The sequence below is a fragment of the Oryza sativa genome, chromosome 3, assembly GCF_034140825.1.
Source record: "Oryza sativa Japonica Group chromosome 3, ASM3414082v1".
Lineage (NCBI taxonomy): Eukaryota > Viridiplantae > Streptophyta > Magnoliopsida > Poales > Poaceae > Oryza > Oryza sativa.
In genome coordinates, this window is record NC_089037.1 from 22316282 (window position 1) to 22338073 (window position 21792).

The 21792-nt window shown below is 43.2% G+C and overlaps 1 protein-coding gene and 2 long non-coding RNA genes across 8 annotated transcripts; 2 read left to right on the forward strand and 1 right to left on the reverse strand.

Annotated features, from left to right (window-relative positions):
• Positions 1 to 209: 209 nt before the first annotated feature.
• LOC107278052 (uncharacterized) lies at positions 210 to 3902 on the reverse strand. 6 transcript variants are annotated; one of them, XM_015773019.3, is made up of 6 exons: positions 3548 to 3684; positions 3350 to 3459; positions 3057 to 3142; positions 2670 to 2774; positions 2177 to 2261; positions 1449 to 1806 (listed from the first exon to the last, which is right to left on the reverse strand). In XM_015773019.3, the coding sequence occupies exons 2-6, from the start codon at positions 3400 to 3402 to the stop codon at positions 1779 to 1781; spliced, it is 357 nt and encodes a 118-aa protein (XP_015628505.1). In that variant the 5' UTR covers positions 3403 to 3459; positions 3548 to 3684; the 3' UTR covers positions 1449 to 1778. The 6 variants fall into 6 exon arrangements, 4 of the variants coding, with proteins under 4 accessions (XP_066165108.1, XP_015628505.1, XP_066165107.1 ...); XM_066309010.1 differs by having other exon boundaries at positions 3057 to 3139; positions 3350 to 3447; positions 3548 to 3680; XM_015773018.3 differs by having other exon boundaries at positions 3350 to 3447; positions 3548 to 3680.
• Positions 3903 to 3949: 47 nt separating this feature from the next.
• On the forward strand, positions 3950 to 4536 carry LOC136355845 (uncharacterized). The gene is made up of 2 exons (XR_010740349.1): positions 3950 to 4089; positions 4397 to 4536. It is a non-coding gene; the product is annotated as an uncharacterized lncRNA (long non-coding RNA).
• A 79-nt stretch (positions 4537 to 4615) lies between these two features.
• Positions 4616 to 9036, forward strand: LOC107280225 (uncharacterized). Its single transcript, XR_003241486.2, has 2 exons — positions 4616 to 4797; positions 8816 to 9036. It is a non-coding gene; the product is annotated as an uncharacterized lncRNA (long non-coding RNA).
• Positions 9037 to 21792: the final 12756 nt, after the last annotated feature.

The following is a 21792-nucleotide window of genomic DNA, read 5'->3' on the forward strand; positions in this document are numbered from 1 at the left end:
TTGATACATAGAATGACAGCTCACTGAAAATTCAGTTCATCCTTAGACCATTCTGTAAAGGAGAAGCTTAGCAAACCGTTTCTTCAGCTATGAAATGATAAATCAAAATAAACAGAGTGATGTAAGTTTAGATTGATGGACCTAGAAGATTTAGAACAGTGCATATTTCGAATTTTAGGAAAATATGAATATGAACACTTTTCTTAGAATGACAGTAAGTGAACATATTGATTTGATAAAATATTATAGTTACACCGTCACCATCATGCTCAAAATGAAGCAACAGGGGTTGTGCCAGCAACAACCCTTCCCTAAGCACATATCCCTGTGTCATCGGTGTGCCGATTACAACTGGAAAAAAACAATGAGCAGCTGCAATGCTCGCGCCACTTGATCTAACCTTTTTTATGCAGTCTACTCCATATAAGTTGACGTAAAAGCAGGGTTTCATAAACCACTTGAATTTACCTAAATTACTCCCCATAATGAAAAACAGTACCCAAATGTATCCAAACAATTGATGTATTTGATAAGCTGCCTATGGGATCAACCTTTATGTAGATGGTTTGCATCTTTACGGTTCATGTCCTACAAGGGGAATCAGACTGATAAGTTATCAATTCAAGGAACATGATCAACCCAACGCAATCCATAAAGTACACTTTCAAGAACCCCAATCCATATAAAAGAGCCCTTTAAGAGAAACAAGCAATCCAACAACTTCAATAGTGCCAAATCTAAATTCTTGAGGACAGTGGTGGAGCCAGGATCTATACTCGAGGGGAGGGGGCAAATTAAGCTAAGTACCAGGATTGTGAAAAAAAATACATCAAATTTCAAGTAAAATCGAAGCATTTTACGTGAATAATCAATCATATAAATATACCTATATTTTTTGACCATACAGAAGAATATTTTCATACATATTATTTATTATTCGTTACATACATATTTTTTTTATTATTTTAGTGCTTTTATATTAAAGTGGAGCGGTAAATTAAAAATTAGAGCTTACGAGGTAAAAGACATTAGCAGTCAACAACGATACGTGACCATTGGAAGAGCTGACCTTTCTAACTGTCCTTGCATTCTAACATGTTAAATTGTTGCCTGCTTGATTTGCTCTAAAGTTCTAGCATTGCAGAGACCATGGAATGCCGAGCCAACTACCATGACAAAAGACATGTAGGGTTATACCTCCAGCTTGTTTTGGACTGCAAATCTAGCCCAACACACCAAAGTGCTTAACATAATCACCTAATTTAAGGATTACTTAGTAGTAGGTCCTACAACAGACACACATTGAGGCCAGGCCCCCCTGTCTTCGCCGTTGCTCGAGGGAGATTAGATAGAAACACATAATAACACATTCAAAAGGTTGTTAGATTAGAATAGTGCTTAATCAAACAGAAATTAATTATTGAATGCATGCATCTTAGAGCAAAACAAGGAAACATAGGTAATTCTTATTATTGAACAAGATGTAGTGAACTCATGTTGGACAAGGTACAACGTATTGGTACTACGGGGAAACTACATGGTACTACAGGGTATGCAACGCCCATAAGCAATATTAAACAAAATATGTTGTGTAACCAAGATCGTAGGACTAAAGGGATAATTTCTGAAATAAGAGCAAACATAGCAAGTTCAGAATTCCATTCCATTTGTTTCTTCAATCAGTTTAGCCTTTTATGATAACAGTAGCTGGACAATAGCTTAGAAGATTGAAGCTTTTTTTTAATCCTTCCATCAATCTTGAAGATCACTTGTCCACATCACATATTCACATATATATCTAACTTCCTGGCACAATCAGATTAAAGTAAGAGAATAGTACAAGAAAAGTAGAAAAACATTTAGGAATTTAATTTCCACTTCAGAAAACAAAAATATCATCTAACAGCAACACTGACTTCAACACCTATGTTCTTATGTTTGTCAAGTACCGTATCAAGAAGCAATGGAAGTCATTAGGCCCATACATAACATGACATTTAATGTATATATACAATAACCATGCACATGCAGTGCATGTTATAATCTAGTATATAATTTAAACCAAACATTTCCTTATTTATAACCCATCAAAAGTTTTGACATTTATAAGGAGAAGATAGAACCCATGTCAATTATAGGATCTGAAAATGGTGAGTACCAAGCACAAGATCCTTACAAAGCCATATCCATTGGTGTAATATCATCCAAAGCTATTTGACCTGTTGTTTCTTTTCCAACCATCTTTTTGTTTGATGAAAGCCCTGTAAAAAAAAATAATTTTAGCATTCTAGAAGTGAGATCGAAATTTCTTTGTCACTCAAGCAGTCTGCTGCTATATGGCTAAAACATATATGAGCAATGAAAACAATTTCAGATGAGAATTTCTCGTAGCAGAAGCATAAAAAGCTAAGCATACGGAAGTCCTCCAACCATACTTTTCAGGACTGGACCGGTAATTGAACCAGCGGGGGCATCAATTCATTGGTTCAACCATTATGAATCAGTAACAAACTTACTTAACAGCATATACACATTACACAATTACAGTCTCATTCTCCAGACAAAAGCACATAGCTACTACCAAACTCATCTCAATCTCAAAAAACACAAGACAACAATGTTAAATTTTAATTTTTGGCAGTATTCTGAGAGGGCAAGACGTACGTCACCTGAGAGATATTTGGAATTGATCTTGCAAACATATACAGTCAAGAAACTTGGTATAGCCCCAGTAAATCCAAGCCAATTTCTTGCAGCTAGATTCGGACCGCAAGCTGCAAAAGCAAAAATATTTTATGAAACATTTTTTTTGAAGGCAGCAGTGTAGTTAGAATCTATATTGATTTATCTTGTCTGTCTAATCTTTTCATTACTGACCAAGAAGCTAAAAACCAATTACCAACAAGGTTAGGCGAGCACTTGAAGAATAATGTTCAAGTATGCCTTTGCACAGACAGCGTGGGCGATGGTTGTTGAACCAAAATACCAAATACAGCCAAGCTCTACAGTTTTTTGAACCAAAATACCAAATACTGTAAAACTCGTTCATTGAGCACCTTTGGCAGGTGCCTGACCGGCCCTGCTCACTTGTACAGCCGGCCGTGCCAGCCGCTCGCTTGTAGAACAGCTATTGCCGCCACTGCTGCAGGTTCAACTTGAAATCAGCAAATCAGGACCCTTCACCTCAAGTTTTGATGCCAATTTTTTTCTACATATCTGATATTTCCTACAATATACTAATGTGAGTATCTCGATTAAAAAATCAAACACACGCCCAACGATTTTGCAATTTCCTCTAGAAATTTCGATTGCCATTTGGGATTTGTGGAGATAAGCAACAAATACTGACCTGTATCCGTAGTCGGAGTTGTAGGGGAGGTTGGAGAGCAGCGTCTCATCCATGCCGTCGTCCCCGACACGTGTGACCCGCGCGTAGGCGGTCGCTTTCTGCGCAAGGACCTCGAACAATAGGCCAGGCCGGTGAGGAACTCCCGCACATAGTCGGCGAATCCTCAGACATGGATTTATATGGTGCTAGGTTGTTCACCTCACCCGCCTGGCTCCAATTAACGAACCACACATCCGCCAACACCTCGCCCTCCTCCACCGTTGGTCGATGACGAGCAGCCGCGGTAGGAACTGCACCTCCTCAGCCGCCTCCACCCCTCGGCCCCCACCATCGTGACGACAACGGAGAGGAGCGTGGCCAGGAAGAGGAGACTGCACGATGGAGATTACGGAAGTGGCGGTTCAGACGAAGAGAGAAGATCTAGGTTCAGCGCGCCGGCGGTAGGGGAGGCGCGAGCTGGATGGAGAGGGCAGGCGCGGGAGGTGAGGAGGCAAGGGCGCAGGCGGGCGCCAGCGGCGGGGATGTGCGGGCGGGGTGGAGGGCGAGTGCCTGCGGCGGAGAGGCGCGGGCGGTGTGGTGGGCGGGCGCGGTCTGTGGTGGGCGACGTTTTTTTTTTTCGCTGCTATTGGTTCTTTTTCGCTAACTGCTGATTACTCCAGGTGGGATCGCTAATTGCAGGGGTTGATCTAACTTTTAATATGAGCCGTTGGATGAATAGATCTAAGGGTCAGGAGAGAGAGGTATTTGATAAACTAGTGCTTTTTATATTGAATATAGATGATTATCCGATTGGATTTTGTATCGGTTTCCGATTTTGTTCTTTTGTCCGTCGTACACCTAAAAGAAGTTGAGTGTACTCTCCTCTAAATATTATAGCATAATTGTCCTGCTTCAGTTATTAATGGACGAAATTTATTTATGAACAAGGTAATATTGAATCTTTCTTCAGTGGCCTGTTTGCTTTTGGTATGACCAGCAAACATTGGTTTTGGGTTTTGCACATTGTTTACCATGGTGATCCTTCTGAACTTATGGTCTGAATTGTAGGTTATTTTGTGGAGGGTGAGCTTCTTTGCCTCTCAAGGATCTGATGTTGCACGAGATAATGTGCTTAGGTTGTACAAGCAAACTGTCGATGCTGTCATGTGCATTCTTTTGCACACGAAATATCATCCTTCGCAATCTCATGTTCATCTAATTCATCTAATGGTCGAATGAAGCAAATGTGCAGCAGCATTTCATGTGGCTTGCGATGATTTGTTTCAGTTGTGCTGCTACATTGCTGAGTGGAATTCACTTCAGCTGTCCTGAACCTGGTGGGCGGTGGCGTCCGTTTTCCTCGCCACAGTTTTTACAGTGACTACATGCTGTCCTTGGGAAAGACTGAACTGAGCTGCAGCAGGAAGAGCTTCTCGCTAGCCGACCTACGTAAATTCGCCAAGCCGCAGGTAACACTTCAAACAAGTAGATCAGTCATAACCATCTGTACTTCAAAGAAATGGACAAGTTCAGAATTGAGAGGACTAATTCAGAGAGAACAGATATGTTCAGACTTCAGAACTTAGATGTGATAACTGAGCAGAGTTATGTTTTTGCTAGGCTGATTATGTGCTGAGATATTAGGCCCTATTGATTTAAAAAAGTCCACAGACTTTTAGAAACAAGATAAATGGAATGGCTTTTTCCATTAACGTGTGGCACATTACAAGGGAAATTCAAAATATGCTCTTCAAACATATTACTCTTGAAAATATTGACAACCAGACCTGTTACACTGCTATGAAAATGGAATTTTTTGCATTGTCAATAGTCTCCTACAAGTTCTTCTGGTTGGGTGATTATTTCTAGAGTGCTTCTATATAGTTTATTCAGCACCTTAGTGAAAGTACCTGTTGTCTCTTATGGTGGATAATGTGCGAAAACACATTTTTCGGGAATACGCTAGAAGCGTATTTTTGCATTAAGAGGAGTAAAACAGACATTTACAACCAAAGGCAAAAACTGCAGGGGACAGGGGAACCGGACAAGAGAAAACATACCCCGCCACGTGCCTACACACCACCACACCGAGAGGAACACACGGCCACCTCCAAAACGATGCCTTCAAGAAGGTCACGACATTCAAAACGCCGCCATCGCCCATCCCGAAAGGATGAGGTTTTCACCTAGAGGATCCTTGAAGAGGGGGAGGGAAGCACCTCAACAACGCCCTCAAGAGGGTTGGAATGCCCAAAGACGTCGCCGTTGCTGTCCAAGAATTGGGCCGGCTTTCGCCTAGCACCTGCCAATGCCCCTCTTGCCGCTACCTCACCGACTCCCAGGCAATGTCAACACGTGGCCTCTACAGCAACAATGCCCCTCCGTCGGCTGGACTCCAAGCGACCTAACCTGCTGCCAGCGCGACCCCCATAGCTACACGTTGGAACGAGCACGACCAAACCACCGCTGCACTTCGGCGACCAGCTAGCCTTCCTCCCATGCCGTCACCTCCAAAGAGAGTGCCCGCCACCGCCCATCACTATCGATAACAACCTGGGGCAACCTTGCTGCCACCTTCACCGTCTCGCAAAGGAGCTCCCCACGACCAGGCGGTCAAGAAGGGGAGGAGCTCCAAGGAGATGAGAAGGCACCCACATGGCGTCTTGTCACACCCCGAAGTTCTTTCCCAAGCCTAAATTGAAGTTATAAATGGTCTCAAGAAAATACCAGTGTAAAGCAAGAGTAAACCTTAATAAATTAATGCAAATAATAATCGGAATTGGCATGTGGAATTTTTCTTGAGTTCTACACGTCGAAATTCGCTAACAAGATTTTTAGTGGAATTTTCAGAGCCCTCGAAATAATTTTAACCAATTAAAATTGAGCACATGCAATTTTAAATCCCAGGGAAAATCTTTTCCTCCTTTTCTTTTTCTTTTCCCTCCTTTTCCTCTTCTTGGGCCGTCGGCCCAGTCCACCCCGCCGCCGTGCGCGCCCTCCTCCTTGTGGGCCGGCCCAAGCCGCCCCTCCCTCTCTCCCCGGGACGCCGACAGGTGGGCCCCACTTGTCAGGGTCGTCCCCTTCCTCCGGTCGCCCGCCCTACGTCGCCACCACCGCCGAAACCGCCGCCGCGCCCACGTCCCCGCCTCCTCCGGGCCACGTCGGCCACGCCCGTGCATGTGCCGCGTCTCCCGCACCCACTCCCCCCTCTCTCCCGCTCGCGCCCGCGCCCGAGATGGCCGGGATTCGAATTCCGAATCCCGCCTCTCTCGCCTCCCCTACTCCCCACGTCGGCCGGCGATTCCCGCCCCTACCGGCCACGTCCGAGTTCCCCCTCCCCTATTTAAGCTCCACCGCCACCCCCTCTCTCTTTTTCCCCATCTCGCCGAACTCTCCCGAGCTCTCCATCGCTCCCGCACCGTGCATCCACCCGCCGCCGCCTTTCCCGCCACTCCGGCCGCCTCTAGCCGCCGCTAGGCTCGCCGCCACACCGCGCCGTCGCCGACGTTGGGTTCGAGTGGCCGAGATCCACCCCGTTCACCCCTCCTCCGTCGAGGTTCGCCGCCGGAGCGCCATTCCCGCCGAGCGATGGTGAGAGCCGCCATGTCCACCGCCTTCGGCCGGCATTCCCGCCTTCTATGGCCCCTCTCTCCCTCTCTAATCTTTTCCTTTTCGTTCTTTAGGTCGTCCCGGACCCCGTCCACCGCTTGTCGACCTCCCTCCGTCGCTCCTCGTCGCCGGTCGTCGCCGCCCCCTCCGGTGAGGACTCCCTCCCCTTTCCTTTCCTTCCCCGTTTCCCCGTGCGCCTCCGCCACCCGCGCTCGCCATCGCCTTCGGTCGTCGCCGCCGCCGGGGTGCCGTCCGCTGCCGCCGCCCGCGCCGCCGCTTGCCGTCGCCGGTGGACGCACGCGTGCCGCCGCCCTTGCCATGGCTGGCCGGTCGGCTTTGTGCCGAGCAGAGCCGAGCCAGGTCGCCGCTGCACCGTCCGATCGGCCCCGGGCCAATCTGGGCCGTCGATCCCGTGGACCGGCTGTGGACCACCCGCGTGGTTCCGGTCCACGGTAGACCGGCCACCCCGTGCGCCACTGACATGCGGGCCCCGCCTGTCGGCGCCACCCCCTTGATGACGTCAGCCCTGGGATTTATTGCGCAATAAATGATTTAAGGGCTTTTTGTTATAGTAATAAACATAGTGAATCTTCTAAAATTCATAACTAATTCATCCGAGCTCCGTTTAAGCCCGTTCAAGTCTCAGTAAATCAAGAAAAATGTGTAGAATCCATTAAAAATGGTTTTGTTCTCTGTTTCAGTAGTCTTATAGCCTGTTTGTATTGTTTGCTTTGTATGTCGCTTAGATTCCGGTTCTTCCGACGCTCCGGTGTACTTCGAGATAGTCGCTGAGGTTCTTCCAGTAGTAGAGCAAGGCAAGTCATGCTTGTCACTTGAACATGTTGATCCTATATTACAAATGCTCTATTGTTTTTCTTTAAATACTGCATTGTTTTATAATGTTACTATGGGATGTTTACCTACTGTCATAGTCGTACTATTTTGTACCATGTTCCTTTGTTAGCTTGGGATATAACATGACTAGAGATTGGACTAGGGATTGCTTAGCCATGCTTAGTTCAACTAGCACACAATGAGGGAGATCCTATTAATGTTTAGACTGTAGGTTCTAATGGTAATGTTGGATTAGTGACACCGCTTCGGTGTTGGTTAATTAAAATAAATCACATGGTGGGCTGTGGGTGCATGGTTTTGTTGGTCGCACCCATGGCAGTTAAGGACTGGTTCGCGGGATGCCCTGGAAGAACTTATCGTACTTACCACAAGCCAGCGTGGGCAACGGCTGGGCTTGTAGTGTAGCTTTCCTCTAGCTGACGCATCCAGGCAAGGGTGGGCGTGATGGAGCGAGGCGGGCCCTACGACGGCCTCTGTCGCTTCCGGATTCACCTAGGCACGAGAGGGGACTGCCCGCTGCCTTGCGAGGAGTGGGGGTGAAATCTGAGGTGTGGTGTGCTTGGTTAGAGGGGGTTATGCGAAGGGTCCTGTCACGACCTCTTTCCGGTATGTCGTGGTGGCATGTCGGCGCACGGAAACGTGTCGTGGGGCTGTGTCTTGTGGGTACAGTTGTACACCTCTGATCTGAGTAAAACTATTCGAATAGCCGTGCCCGCGGTTATGGGCGGTCAACCAGATTCACCGTGATTAGTCTCACCCTAGTTTAGTCTAATGAAATTGGATAGTTTAGGTGGATGGTTGGGCCTGTTGCAACGTGGGATAGCGTTGGACAGCGGATGATTAATATTGATTAATTATTACAACTGTTTACTTCTTTCAACTTCTGTTTATAAATGCTCGCTTTAGGCAAATGAACTACTCTAGCTCTCCTTTGATAAATCCCTGCATCATACCCCTATTCCAGTATGACTTGCTGAGTACAGTGGGTAGTACTCAGTCTTGCTCTATTTTCCCCAACCCCAGAGTACGAGTATGTGTCAGATGGTGGTTTCTCCGAGGAGTAGGCTTCGTCCGTGCCGTCGAGGATGCCTGTGGAGTGGTGTTCCCACTGCAGATCAAGTCAAGGCTTAGCTCCAGTTATCTTTCGTTTTTCCGCTGCATTTATGTAAGACTTTTATGATGTTTGTAAGACGTGGATCTGAATGTCAACACCCCGGCCGGTCCTGGACGGGGATTTTAATGCACATTCTACTTGGAATTCTATTTGGGAATTTCTGGGCGTGACACGTCCCCTCGTCATCGCCGGTCGTGATGGCAGTGCTGTGCGGCTGAATCCGAGCTCGACCCTAGATCCGGCGGCATCTCCACCGGCCAACACCTGCAGCGCTGCCACACGGGCGACGCGCAACGACCCCGCCGCCGCCATGCAAGCCGGCGTCCCAGTCGGGTCCCCCACAACGCAGCCATCCATCTGGCAGCAGCCCCCACCGGTGGTCATCCATGAGGTCCGGCGGCAAGCATCGCCGGTGCCAGCCACTGCCACGTCAGCCCGCTGCACGGCGCCGCACGCATCGACCTCGACGTCGGCGTCCTCTCGTCGCGCATGCGCCGTCCTTCCGCACGCGCCGTCCTCCTGTCGCCGGCGACGCCGGCCATCACGACCCTGGCCATCCGGGAGTCGGATCCGGCCGCGGGGACGCCGGATCCGAGCGGGGCGCCTCCGGAGCCGCCGCCGCCTTGCCAGGTGCTGCTCCCAGCCACCGGGCCGCCGCCGCTGCCCCCAGCCGCATTGCGCCGCCGGGCCACCGTCGCCACCCCCAGCCGCGCACCACCGCGGGCTGCGCTGCCGCGCCAGATCCGGCCATGGGGGTGCCGGATCCACCGCCACCCCACACCGCCCCACCGCCTCCACTTCTCCCAGCGGTGGGGTACCTCATCGGCGTCGCCCCGTCCACGTCGCGCCGGGAGGGAGCTGCCAAGAGGAAGAAGGACCTCGCCGCCGCCTTCCATGCTCGCTGCTGGCTTTGCCGCCGGCGAGCTCCGGCGGCGGCGAGGCGGGGGAGAGGGGGAGGAGGCACGGGCGGCTAGGGTTTTCGCCCCCCGAGCCGCCCACGCGAGAGGACGCGGGGTAGTCTTCTGTGTGCGAAAACACATTCACTTCTTTTCTATATATCGTTGCTCAAAATTCTTGCTAATTATTGAAATACACAATTGTTCAGCTAATATATATTTCCAGATATCGGTAAAAACACATGTTCTTTACTTCTTTTCCCAAGTTGTGACTCCTCATACTACAATATCTATATACTTGAAGTTGCACGCTGTCCAGCTTTGCACGAGTAAATGCCATCTTTGAATGTCTGAGCAGTAAATTTTTATTGTGTGGAATTGTTTTTTTATATGTATCATGCCTTCCATCTGTCCATTACTCTTTTTGCAGGGAAAGCAAAATCAAGGCCCCATGAAATATGCATCAATTTATAATCTTGCTTAGGTCTGTCAATTTATAAGCATCAATGAAATATGCATCAATTTATAAGCAAAAACAGCTCCAGCACGGGCTTAGGTCTGTGTTACATGGTTAACCCGATTAAAGAGAAGGACCTAAACTGTTTGCAAGGTGGTCAAGAACCAACTAACCCAACCCAGCCTAGCTAGCAGTCTAACACAATGCAAACCCAGCACCGATGAGACGCATCCTCCAAACTTCCCAAAGCCTTGTTCGGATTGAAGGGATTAAAGAGGGAATAAATTCCACACCACAAATCTACGATAGGTGTAGAATAGATTCCCTTCAATAGGGCCCCAAGGGAGAAGAGAGAGATCCTAGCGCGGTGGTGGTGTCGGTGCCGGTGCCAGGCAGCTTTGTGGGAATCAATGGCAGTGAGGGCTTCCTGGACTACCCTGACTCGACTGCAAATGCAACTTCCTTAGCACAGGAGGTGGCAATGGTGACTTGTGATTACCTGCCACCTGGATGAATTTGGCTCACTTGGCACTTTGGCAGTCAACCAATTTTATTGATTTTATTAAAACAGAAATAAAGATGTTGTGTGAGATCCAGTCAACAACCTAGGCCGTGTTTAGTTCCAAAATAATTCTTCAAACTTCCAACTTTTCTATCACATTAAAACTTTTCTACAAACACAGGCTTCCAACTTTTCCATCACATTGTTCCAAATTCAACCAAACTTCCAATTTTAGTGTGAAATAAACACAGCCCTACAAAAGTGATGATAGTAAGTATTACCGCTTCATCACAAAGCAATTGACTTTTGGGATCAAAATATAGCTCTTTTCCCAAGCGGCCCGTTTGGTTGGAGGGAGTTTTTAGGAGGGATTGGGAGTTTAGAAGGATGAGGCTATTAAGAGTTTTGTTTAGTTGAAAGACATGGGAATTTTGGTGGGATGAGGATGGGGAATTGAGGAAGGAACTCCCTCCTTTTCAATACCTGGGTAGGGGCAGGTAATTGAGAGGGAATTCCTCCTTTACTTTGTTTAAGCAAATCTCCATCTATTTTTATTAATGACCTAATCTCCAACTAAATTCCCTATCAATTTCCATCACCTCTACCAAACAAGATATTGGGATTAAAAATCAAATTTCCATCTTAATCTCATCATCAATTCCCTCATGTAAACTCCCAATCCTCTTCCCTCGAGTTACCAAACAAGCCGTAGAGGTTTCACTAACATAAAGCATATATGGCTGTGTTTAGTTCAGCGCAAAGTTTGGATTTTGCTTGAAATTGGAGATGATGTGACTGAAAAGTTGTGTGTGTATGACAGATTGATGCAATGGAAAAAGACTGAAGTTTGGATCCAAACTTTAGATCTAAACACAGCCTATATAAATCGGCTGCTGCAAATTCCAAGCAAAATAAAAAAAAATTAAGTGCAGACAGCCATGTTGCGTTGTGCGCTTTTGGGGTACAAAGTATAAGGTGCTCTTTAAACAACCTATCGAGACCGAAACAAAGATCGGATGTGTGGGTGTTGACGACAAAAGGAGGAGAAGAAGAAGAAGAAGAAATTCGAAGATGAAGAGAGGAGTTGAAGAGCCAAAAGCTCTCACCCATGCACTGTAGTTGCGGTGACCGGGAGCACCCTCGCCGGCCATCCCCATCAGCTGCGCTCTTCGGATCATCGCCGCTGCCATGATCACTGCGGTTTTTTTGCTCCTTCGATTCGATCCGCTCTCGCTCGCGTCGGCATCGCCTGCTTGCTAGGGTTAGCTCTCGCTCTCTTTTCCCTTCTTCCCTGATCCCCGATTCCCGACCCGACCCGACGGTCTCCCTCCGGATTTTGTTTGGGTTCCTTTTTTTTCTTGGGCTAATTAAATCCATACCATTACAACTGCTGTATCGATTCAGATAAATGCCACTACAATTCGTTTATTCGTAAGCGTGCCATCCGAATACACGATAGGGGCGAAACTCCTAAGGCGATTGACGGTCAGGAGCGATCGGGTTTTCCTCTCCTCCACGTGGTTTCCTTTTTTAGCACCGTATTACTTTCCTATTTTAGTAAATTTATGCACCCAAAGTTTATACACCTCAAGTTTACACATCTAAAGTTTACAAACCCAAAAGTTTATATATCCGATTCAAATTTGAATTTGAATTCAAATATTTTTATATATAATATTTCTATACATCTAAAGTTTATACACCTAAAGTTTATAAATCAAAAGTTTATATACCCGATTCAAATTTGAATTTGAATTATATCCGATTCAAGTTTGAATTTGAATTCAAATATATTTTATACATAGTATTTCTATACATCTAAAGTTTATACACCTAAAGTTTATAAGTCAAAAGTTTATATACCTGATTCAAATTTGAATTTGAATTATATCCGATTCAAATTTGAATTTGAATTCAAATATTTTTTATATATAGTATTTCTATACATCTAAAGTTTATACACCTAAAGTTGTTTAGGTTTATAGACCCAAAGTTTATAAGTCAAAAGTTTACGTACACAATTCAAATTTGAATTTGAATTCAAATATTGTTTATAGACCCAAAGTTTATAAGTCAAAAGTTTACATACCCGTTTCAAATTTAAATTTGAATTCAAATATTTTTCATATATAGTATTTCTATACATAAATTTTTTCAACTTTGTTTTTTTTTAATTTATAGTGTAGTAGAAAGAGAAGAAGGGGATGAGAGGAGAGGTGTGTAAAGGGGGCATGGGGATCGCTCGCGATCGATCGCCCATTAGCCACACCCCAATAGGGGTTCCAATTGCTATCCAAATAAATAATGTTCGAGCATCCTTAGTTGGAGAAGGATTATGATGATATTGGCTGCTGGTATCCTTTTTGAAAACCTGTACATTCAGTCACCTGGTAATGGTATGCATGCATGCTTAATATTTTCTCTTAAGACATCTGATGGCAAATTAATCATGTCCATCTTTTTAGTAGTACTCAGTTCAGCTTTCTTAATGATGAGAGCAAAATTAATCTGTGGATTTGATTTCAGTCTACTATTTCTTTGACTAACTTGTGAGCATCTTTGTTTTGCTGAGCAGCATGAAGAGAATCCTTAAGAATTTATAATTGTTCCAAAGATTTTTAATTCCCGTCTATAAGTTTGTTGTTTGTTTATAGTGATTGTGAGCATTTGTGTTTGAACAATATGAACACCCAAAGCTTTGTTATAGACATGTAACTATGTAAGAATATGTTGGTGCCCTTGCATGCAGGGTACTGTACTTCTTGCAAATTAAGTAGCAATGCTTGGTTCTGGAGCCACATCCATATATACTGTACTGATGAGCAACAGAGGTATGTATACACACTAGTACATATCCTTCCACCATCTGTGATGGCCTCTAATATGTTTGGAATTAACGGGCCGTCACAAGAAAGTCATCTCAATTCGAAAAAACGTCCGATTGAAATATGGTCATACAGACATGTTACATGTTAGATGGGTGCAAAACTCAAGCCCGTCACAGATGACATCTATCCGTAACGGGCCGTAGTTTAGGCCTGATTGAGATATCCGTCACGGATGACCATCATCCGTGACGGGCGCCAACTTGGGGGCCAATTGAGATAACAACTAGGCCTGTCACAGGTGACTCATCCGTGACAGGCTCTATACTAATACCCGATTGAGATAACTTAATCTCTATCGGGTTTTAACTAATGCCCGTCACCGATGAGTATTTTTATATGAAATATTTATATTTATAAGTTGACATGTAGTAAAATAATTAACTGCAATATAATAATTCATTTTATTAGTCAAAATAATTTTTCGGATAGTAAATGATTTCAAATCGAAAAATTGTCAAAAACAAAAGTTGTATAACTTATCAAGATTTACAACTTTTAGTTTGGTCATTTTTCTATATAAGTTTTTTTTAACAGTTTGAATTTGAATTTGAAAATATGGCAACTTCAAAACAACATTTTCAAATACTAAATGATTTCAAATGGAAAAATTGTCAACAACAAAGTTGTATAACTTATCAAGATTTACAACTTTTAGTTTGGTCATTTTTCTATATAACTTTTTTTTTGAACAGTTTGAATTTGAATTTGAAAATATGACAACTTCAAAATAATATTTTCAAATAATAAATGATTTCAACTAAAAAGTCATTAACAAAAAAAGTTGTATAACTCATCAAGATATATAACTTTTATTTTTGTTATTTTTTTATCTGATAAAATATTAGTAACATTTATAAAACCAGATGAGAGATATCATGTGGTTCCAAGTTGAAGGCATTCCTTGGACTATTCTGTCAAGGAAGACGAAAGAAAACTGAAACTAACGTCACTGCACTTTTTTGTGTGCAAATGGAACCACGCTACTTTTATCAGAAATATCTTCAGAACTTCTTCAGTGTTCAGTATTCGTGTGTGCTTCTCCTAATCTCTTCGGAGAAAACGTTCCTAATCATTTACTTGTTCGTCTCATTATTTTTCTTTTACAAGCTTGCATGCACCGGCGGCCTGACGCTGCCGAGAAGAGCATATTTTGACGTTAGAGATACAAACAACTTGATGGTGATGATTGAAAAAGCCCAGCATACAGACATCATTTCCGTTGAGTATGTAGTACTAAAATCGAGAGAAGCACGGCACAATCATAGTACGCAATAACAAATCATCAATTACTCCCACCGTTTCATGTCATAAGACATTTTAACTTTAATCAAAGTCAAACTGTTTTAAGTTTGATCAAGTTTGTAGAAAAAATAGTAACATTTTTAACCCAAGACAAATTTATTATGAAAATATATTCAATTATTGATTTGATGAAACTAATTTAGTATTATAAATATTACTGTATTTGACTATAAACTTAATCAAATTTAAAACAGTTTGATTTTGACCAAAGTTGAAACGTCTTATAACCTGAAATGGTCGAAGTAATAACAAATCATAGTATACGTTGCCTCATGTTGCCTCATGTTGCACTAAGGACAATGTGGTAGCCATTCCGATAAAAAAAAGTTGTCGCAAGTTTTTTAAGTGGAAAACTTTCAGATATAAATATAATATAATTGGAGTGTAACTATATTGTAATTGTATTATAACTACGGGAGCGTATCCTATGTACACAGGCCCTCGCGTGTACACACCGTGTACACCAACTAAAAATTATCACAAAAAATTCTAGGAAAATTCATACATGTACTTTCAATAATATTACATCTACGTGCAAAATCGCATCTTCAAATTCATTCTACATAGAGAATAACAAAAAAGATAAAATTCTGACAAAATTACAACCTTAAAACTGTCAGATTTTTTGTTTTTTTTGTTACGGCTAAAATATAATGAATTTGACGTTAAGATTTTAACCCTAGGTGTAATACAATTGAAAGTATAGGAATAATTTTTTCTAGATTTTTTGGTGACATTTTTTAGTTGGTGTACACGTGTGTACACGTGAGGGCCTGTGTGCATAGGATATGTTGCCTATAACTACATCGCAACTGTGCAACTGTGTTGTAACTTATATGTACTGCTGTGGAAGACACAGAAAAGCTGACTGGCTAGTTGCACATGCTTGTGTACGTGATCGCACGGTGTCAGATTTTTAATCAACTTTTTTTTCATAAAAACCATAATACTGTGAAATAACACGAAGCAACCCCTTCCACTGCTAGCTTTCACCCTGTTATAAATTTTGTAGAAATCCTATATACTTTTGAGAAATGTAATATGAAGAAGAGCAAATTCCGTTTTTAAAGGTGGCGATATAATACTAAGAAGCACAAGGGTCTTTTGCAAAAAATCATCCAAATCTAATCTCCTGTCCTCCTCTTCCGCCGCCCCCGCCTTCTACCGTTCTCCACCACCGCCTATCCTTGCCCCAGCCGCCAGCATACTACCCCTCCTCCCCCTATCTCCATTGCCCACGCTCGCCCAAAACGTTCTCCCCTCCACACGGTGACGGTGGCGGTGAGACAATAGGGGTGTTGCGGGGCCAGGACTGCAGCCTAGACTGGTGGTGGCTAGTGCCGCCCAGCCAAACAAGCCGGCACTCGCCCTCCCATCCGGTCCTAGGTTGAACTTATATTTTGGGAGAGAGGTAGTACTAGTGCACCACCACATCAAACAACCAACTCAAACGCATAATAAACCATAAACACAATATTTTAGCCACTATTACAAATGCACATGCATAAAACATAAAGATAATATTTTAGCTACATGACATGATAGTCAGAAACACGAGTCATCACAAAGAGTTGTGTCAAGTGCAGGTATATTTTTTTGTCCCTGACAGCAACGGTTTGCTTTCCACAACTAAATAGAAGCATCAGTAGCAAACTTTGCATCCTTATGTGGAGCATCTCTTCCAGCTTTCCATATCCCAACTGCACTGAATGCAGCAAATAACTCAACTACATGACATCCAAACACTAGCTTATCTCGAAATGCACCCCTGGGCATCCCGCAGGAAGTCAACAGCCTGTGTGAATGACAAAACATATGTGAAGCTGAAACCGAGATGGAAAACAAAGATGATAGTAATTGTGAGCAACCACATACCGGTTGAGCGCATTTCTATCTTCATTCTCCAGCCTTTTTACCTTCTCCACATCTTCAATAATTGCCTTCTTCGTCTTCGTCTTCAATTCATCAAGTTCTTTGAGGATGTTGGCCTTTTTGACGTGATTAGGATTCACATGTTTGAACACAAATTAAGACAAGAATGATCAATTACTCATGGTATCAGAGGACGGAAAGTCATCAGCATTGCTAATGTTGTTAGAGCAGGTACAATAGCAGGCTATAAGCCAACTATAAATATATTTTAAAGAGAAAAAATAAGATAGAGAAGAGCAGCGGGCTGCAGATCTATAGTCAGCTGCAGCACGGACTCCAAGACGTAATGTGTGTATGATAGGTGTGACCATGTATTAATAGTATAGTAAGCAACTATTGTATGAATTGACTATTATATTGGCTATACATGATTTGGAGCTAGTAGTGGGCTATACTATTAAACTTGCTCTCAGTGATATGCATTTACTCCTCAACATTGCCAGCTAATTAATTTAATATAATAAAAAAGTATAGTGGACCACCTATTTAATTGACCTATTACATATAGATGGACCACCTCGCTATTGTCTCCATATTATAATATAATCTCCAAACAAAGCAAACGCAGAAAATAAAACAGATCGATTCGACTCCCCCAATTAGTGCAGCCGAAGAGAAGAGAAAGATAGCCGAGAGAGAGGGAGATTAAAGAGATGAATCTCCCTCGATCGAACCACACAAGGATGAACTGGAGGCAGGGGCAGCATTGCAGTTACCTCGTCCGTGGCGCTGATGGTGGAGAAGGGTCGACGGCTGCGGAGAAGCATCCGCGACTGCATCAGCACGGCGTGGCGGAGCGACATCAGGGAATCCACCTCTCTCTCTGTCTCTCGTCTCGTAGAGGAAGAACAAGGCTAGGGTTTCGATCGTGCGGAAGAAGAACGGGAGGATATAGTACTATTTGTTTCTTTTCCTTTTTTTCCCTTTATCTCTTCTTTAAATTAAATAAAAAAATATATAAAAACACTTATCCGTTTCCCGTCCCTAATAGGAGTACTAACAAACAGCTGTACTGTCCTATCCTATATATTTAATGTATTACTGCTATATTATTAATTACTAGAAAATTATCTGTGCGTTGCAACGGGTAAATACGTTTTCTTAGTGATTGAAACATTGCGATCACTATACTTTATGATTAAAAAATTTAATGAAAATCCTAACACTGATATTGCTATCCATTATAATTAAAAATTTAATGAAAATCATTCCTTCGTTTTAAACCGAAAACTCACTCGTTCATTCCTTTAAATCCCTAGGCCATTATGTAACCTCCACTCAGGCTGCCTCCCTTTGAACCAGCCAACAAGTAGAGCCGCAGGCTCAGAAGACTATTGTCTTTTAACCTCCCAAAGATAGACCAATGCCCATACGACGTCGGAGCAGATCTTTCCCATCAAATCTGACTGAATTTTGCTCGATCTCCCAAAATTGGTTGAGGGCTTTCGATCCACTCGATCTACTCTTTCCGTCTTCCAAAATCAGAGGTAAAACTCACGATAAAAACAACCGGGGAAGATCGTCTATAGTCGGAGATTAAATCTGGTAAATTAAAAGTCGCATCAAAAGGGGAAATCATGTAGAAAATGATGAGAGAAGAGCGGGGAATCGATTTTTTAATCAATTAGAGTAGATAATGCGCAATCGACATGAAGGCGGCATGGCGCTAGGGTTCGGCCCGAGCAGCGGCAGGAGGTGCGCGGATGGCGCGGTGGAATAGATCGGGGAATAAAACGGTCAAAAAAAAACCCAGACAGAAACTGAAAAAAAAATGGACCAAAAAAAACCAGACGGAAATTGAAAAATAAATGGACAAAATAAAGCGGTGCAATAGATATCAGTTGGGATCGGGAAAAAAAAGCTGCAACAAAAGAAAAGATAGAAACCGAAACAAAACAAACAGACCGAAATAAACAGAAGCTGTGATTGTGGCGTGTTCGCCAGTCGGACAATGGGCGGGAGTAGATAAAAAAAATTAAAAACCTAACTCGATACCTAATCCAACACGGATGACGTACCAAAATTCTGGCAAAAATATCTTTAATTTTTATAATAGTAAAGATTAAAAAAAAACTCGTGGAAATAAATTATATACTTGCTCACTGATATATTAGTACAATTTTTTTATACTAGAAAAAATGCCCGTGCGTTGCAACAGTTAAAAACATTTTCCAGTGGTACAACCGCTATTAGAAACTGAGCTATATTAGTAAGTTGTTTGGATTCAAGGGTTATTTTGAGAGCTATTTGACCTTTAATGTACCTTTCCATGGAGAGATATAGAGAAAAGATATTTTTTTAGCGGGCCCACCCAAAATAGCCCCAATTAGCACCTCTTGGGTGGGATATTTTTTGGGTGGGTTATTTCCAAATAGCCCTCAAATAGCTCATCCTTTTGGTTCTTTTTGGGTTATTTGGGCTATTTGAGGGAGGGCTAGCCATTATGTAGTACTAGTGTACTCTCTCCGTCCAAAAAAAACCCAACCTATAATGAAATGAGATATATTTAGCACAATGTGTCAACCTCGTTGTATTAGAATATGTCACACCACATCTTAATTTTTTTTTTACTGAGGGAGTAATTAGTAGTAGTACTCCATATTTGTTTTGTTATTATTCTTTTGTGAGAGAGAATTAAATTGCTACTAGAAACGAAGAGGGAGACGGGTAAGATGGGCCGTGCTGAGCCTGGGCCTGTGGCAGAGAGAGGGAGAGAGAGATATATGCGTCAGATGGAACCCTAACTGAAAATCCGAAATCCATCCATGTCCATGTCCATGTCCAAGTCGATGTCGTTCGCCGGAACAAGGATGATGGCCGCGGCGGCCCGGCGCGCCTTCCACTCCCAGCCTCCGTCCGGCCCCCTCACCGACATCGCGGAAGAATCGCAGGTTGAGATCGTCTGTTTGTTTGGTTGGTTTTGGGGATCGATCGATCTTTGGTTGCTGCTCATCAGTTGATTAATTGAATTGATCGCTAGGTGATCAGCTCCCTTTATGAGGTGGCAAAGGCGAAGAATCTTTCCCGGGTGCCACGGCAGTTGGATCCTTCGACGCGGGTGCACATCGCTCTAGATATCGAGCACAAAATCAGCATGATCAGGATCGGTGCTAGTCCTTCCGAACCGCAAGGATTTATTTATTTCTTAAAATATACTAATACTCTCTCTATTCCTAAATATTTAACGCCGTTGACTTTAGATTACTAGCACCCTGCCCGAGATTTTATCGAGGAAAAGGGGATGGCGTCAACGAAATTTCTTGACATGGGTTAAGATAAACATCAATCTTCCGTGCGATATTATGTAGGAAGTTACTAATCTGACCCAAAAGAAATAATAATACTCCCTCCGTCCCAAAGAATAAATCCTAGAAACGGATGAGATATTTATTTGTACTACAAATCTGTACTGAGAAATATCTTATTTGATTATAGGTTCTTATATTTTGGGACGGATGGAGTAATAAAAATAAGCTTTAATGACTCACTCACCGAAGCAACAGGTTCAAATGATCGACAGCATAGATGAAACCCATTTGTGATTGATTCCAAAATAGAAACCTGAATAATAGATAAACTGATCAGTCATTAGCATAATCTACTACTATTCTACCTTGAATTATGGCGCTGGTCAAGGACCGCTATATAGGTGTATGCTAGTACTGATCGCTGACATTTACAAACTAAGTAAAATGATCAAACTCCTTTCTGAACCTAAGCCAGCAAAACAGACAACGTTGATCATTTTCTGTTGAATAGCGTCCTCAACAAGCGGTGCATTTTCGGTCGAGCATCTTGAGAGAACGCAACACAAGAGAGAGCGATGTTTCAGGACCGACAAAATCTGCTGTGGATAGCAACTGAATTTCTGGAGACCGAACGACTGCCCCATCTGATCAGGGGCTGCCTGAAAGACCAAGAGCCTGCTTGCCTAACATCGTGGCCGTGGGCCAAGCAGTTTTCTCTCATAGATAAGAATATCCTGCTCTTAGCACCGGTTTTCACTTCGTGTAGCAGATGCCATCACTGACCGATGGTTTCCCAGTCAAAAGCTCCAGCAAGTTGTCTCCAAAACTATAAATACTGGCAGCCATCGCCAACCTCATTGTGTATGCATATTCTGCAATCATAATTCAACAGAATTTAGTTTCAGTACATATCTGATATCCCATAGATTTCGGCAAGTGTTATCCGCTAGATGACGGGAGGGGGATGGGGGAAGAAGAAGGGCGGGAGAGGCGCTGGGAGGGGGAGGGGATTAGGTGACTGGTGCGCGGGTAGGGGTGGCGCTGGCAGCAGAGGACGTGATGTCATGATAGGAATCGGATGCGGATGAAGCTCAGAGAAACGACGGACGGAAAATCTGTGGCAATTGGAAAAATACGAATTTTTTTAAGTATATATAGGTTAGATATGCATAATAAAAATGATGATACGTATGATGAACTAAAAATTGATCTTGGTTTGCGTTGCAGATCACTCCGTGGGGACATTTGGTTTGACAACTGTTGGGCAAACAATCTTTCTTTAGTTTGTCTTTTATCCACATTGTTTGGGGTGTGTGAGGCTCGAGCCAAGGAGAATCAACAGTCTGACCATATGTCCTCCTCGTCACCACCCTCGTAATAAATTATTATGTGTAAAATCATGAGTTCAAATGGATTTTATTAGATTATAGTATAATATGTACGTCTTGTTATCTTCATTATGATTTTACCTCTTGTGGTATTTATGTACTCCCTCCTTTTCACAATGTAAGTCATTCTAACATTTTTCACATTTATATATATCTAGATTCATTAACATCAATATGAATATGGGAAATGCTAGAATGACTTACATTGTGAAACGGAGGAAGTATTATTAGTACCAACCTCCTTAATTTAAACCTTGTGTGTTCTTAATGCAT

Coding starts and splice junctions, on each gene's coding strand:
- LOC107278052 (XM_015773019.3), bottom strand. CDS start 3,402: ATGGATGAGACGCTGCTCTCCAACCTCCCCTACAACTCCGACTACGGA. Junction 3,143..3,349: donor AACTCCGACTACGGATACAG/GTCAGTATTTGT, acceptor TTGAACCTGCAG/CAGTGGCGGCAATAGCTGTT. Junction 2,775..3,056: donor CGGTCAGGCACCTGCCAAAG/GTGCTCAATGAA, acceptor TTGCTTTTGCAG/CTTGCGGTCCGAATCTAGCT.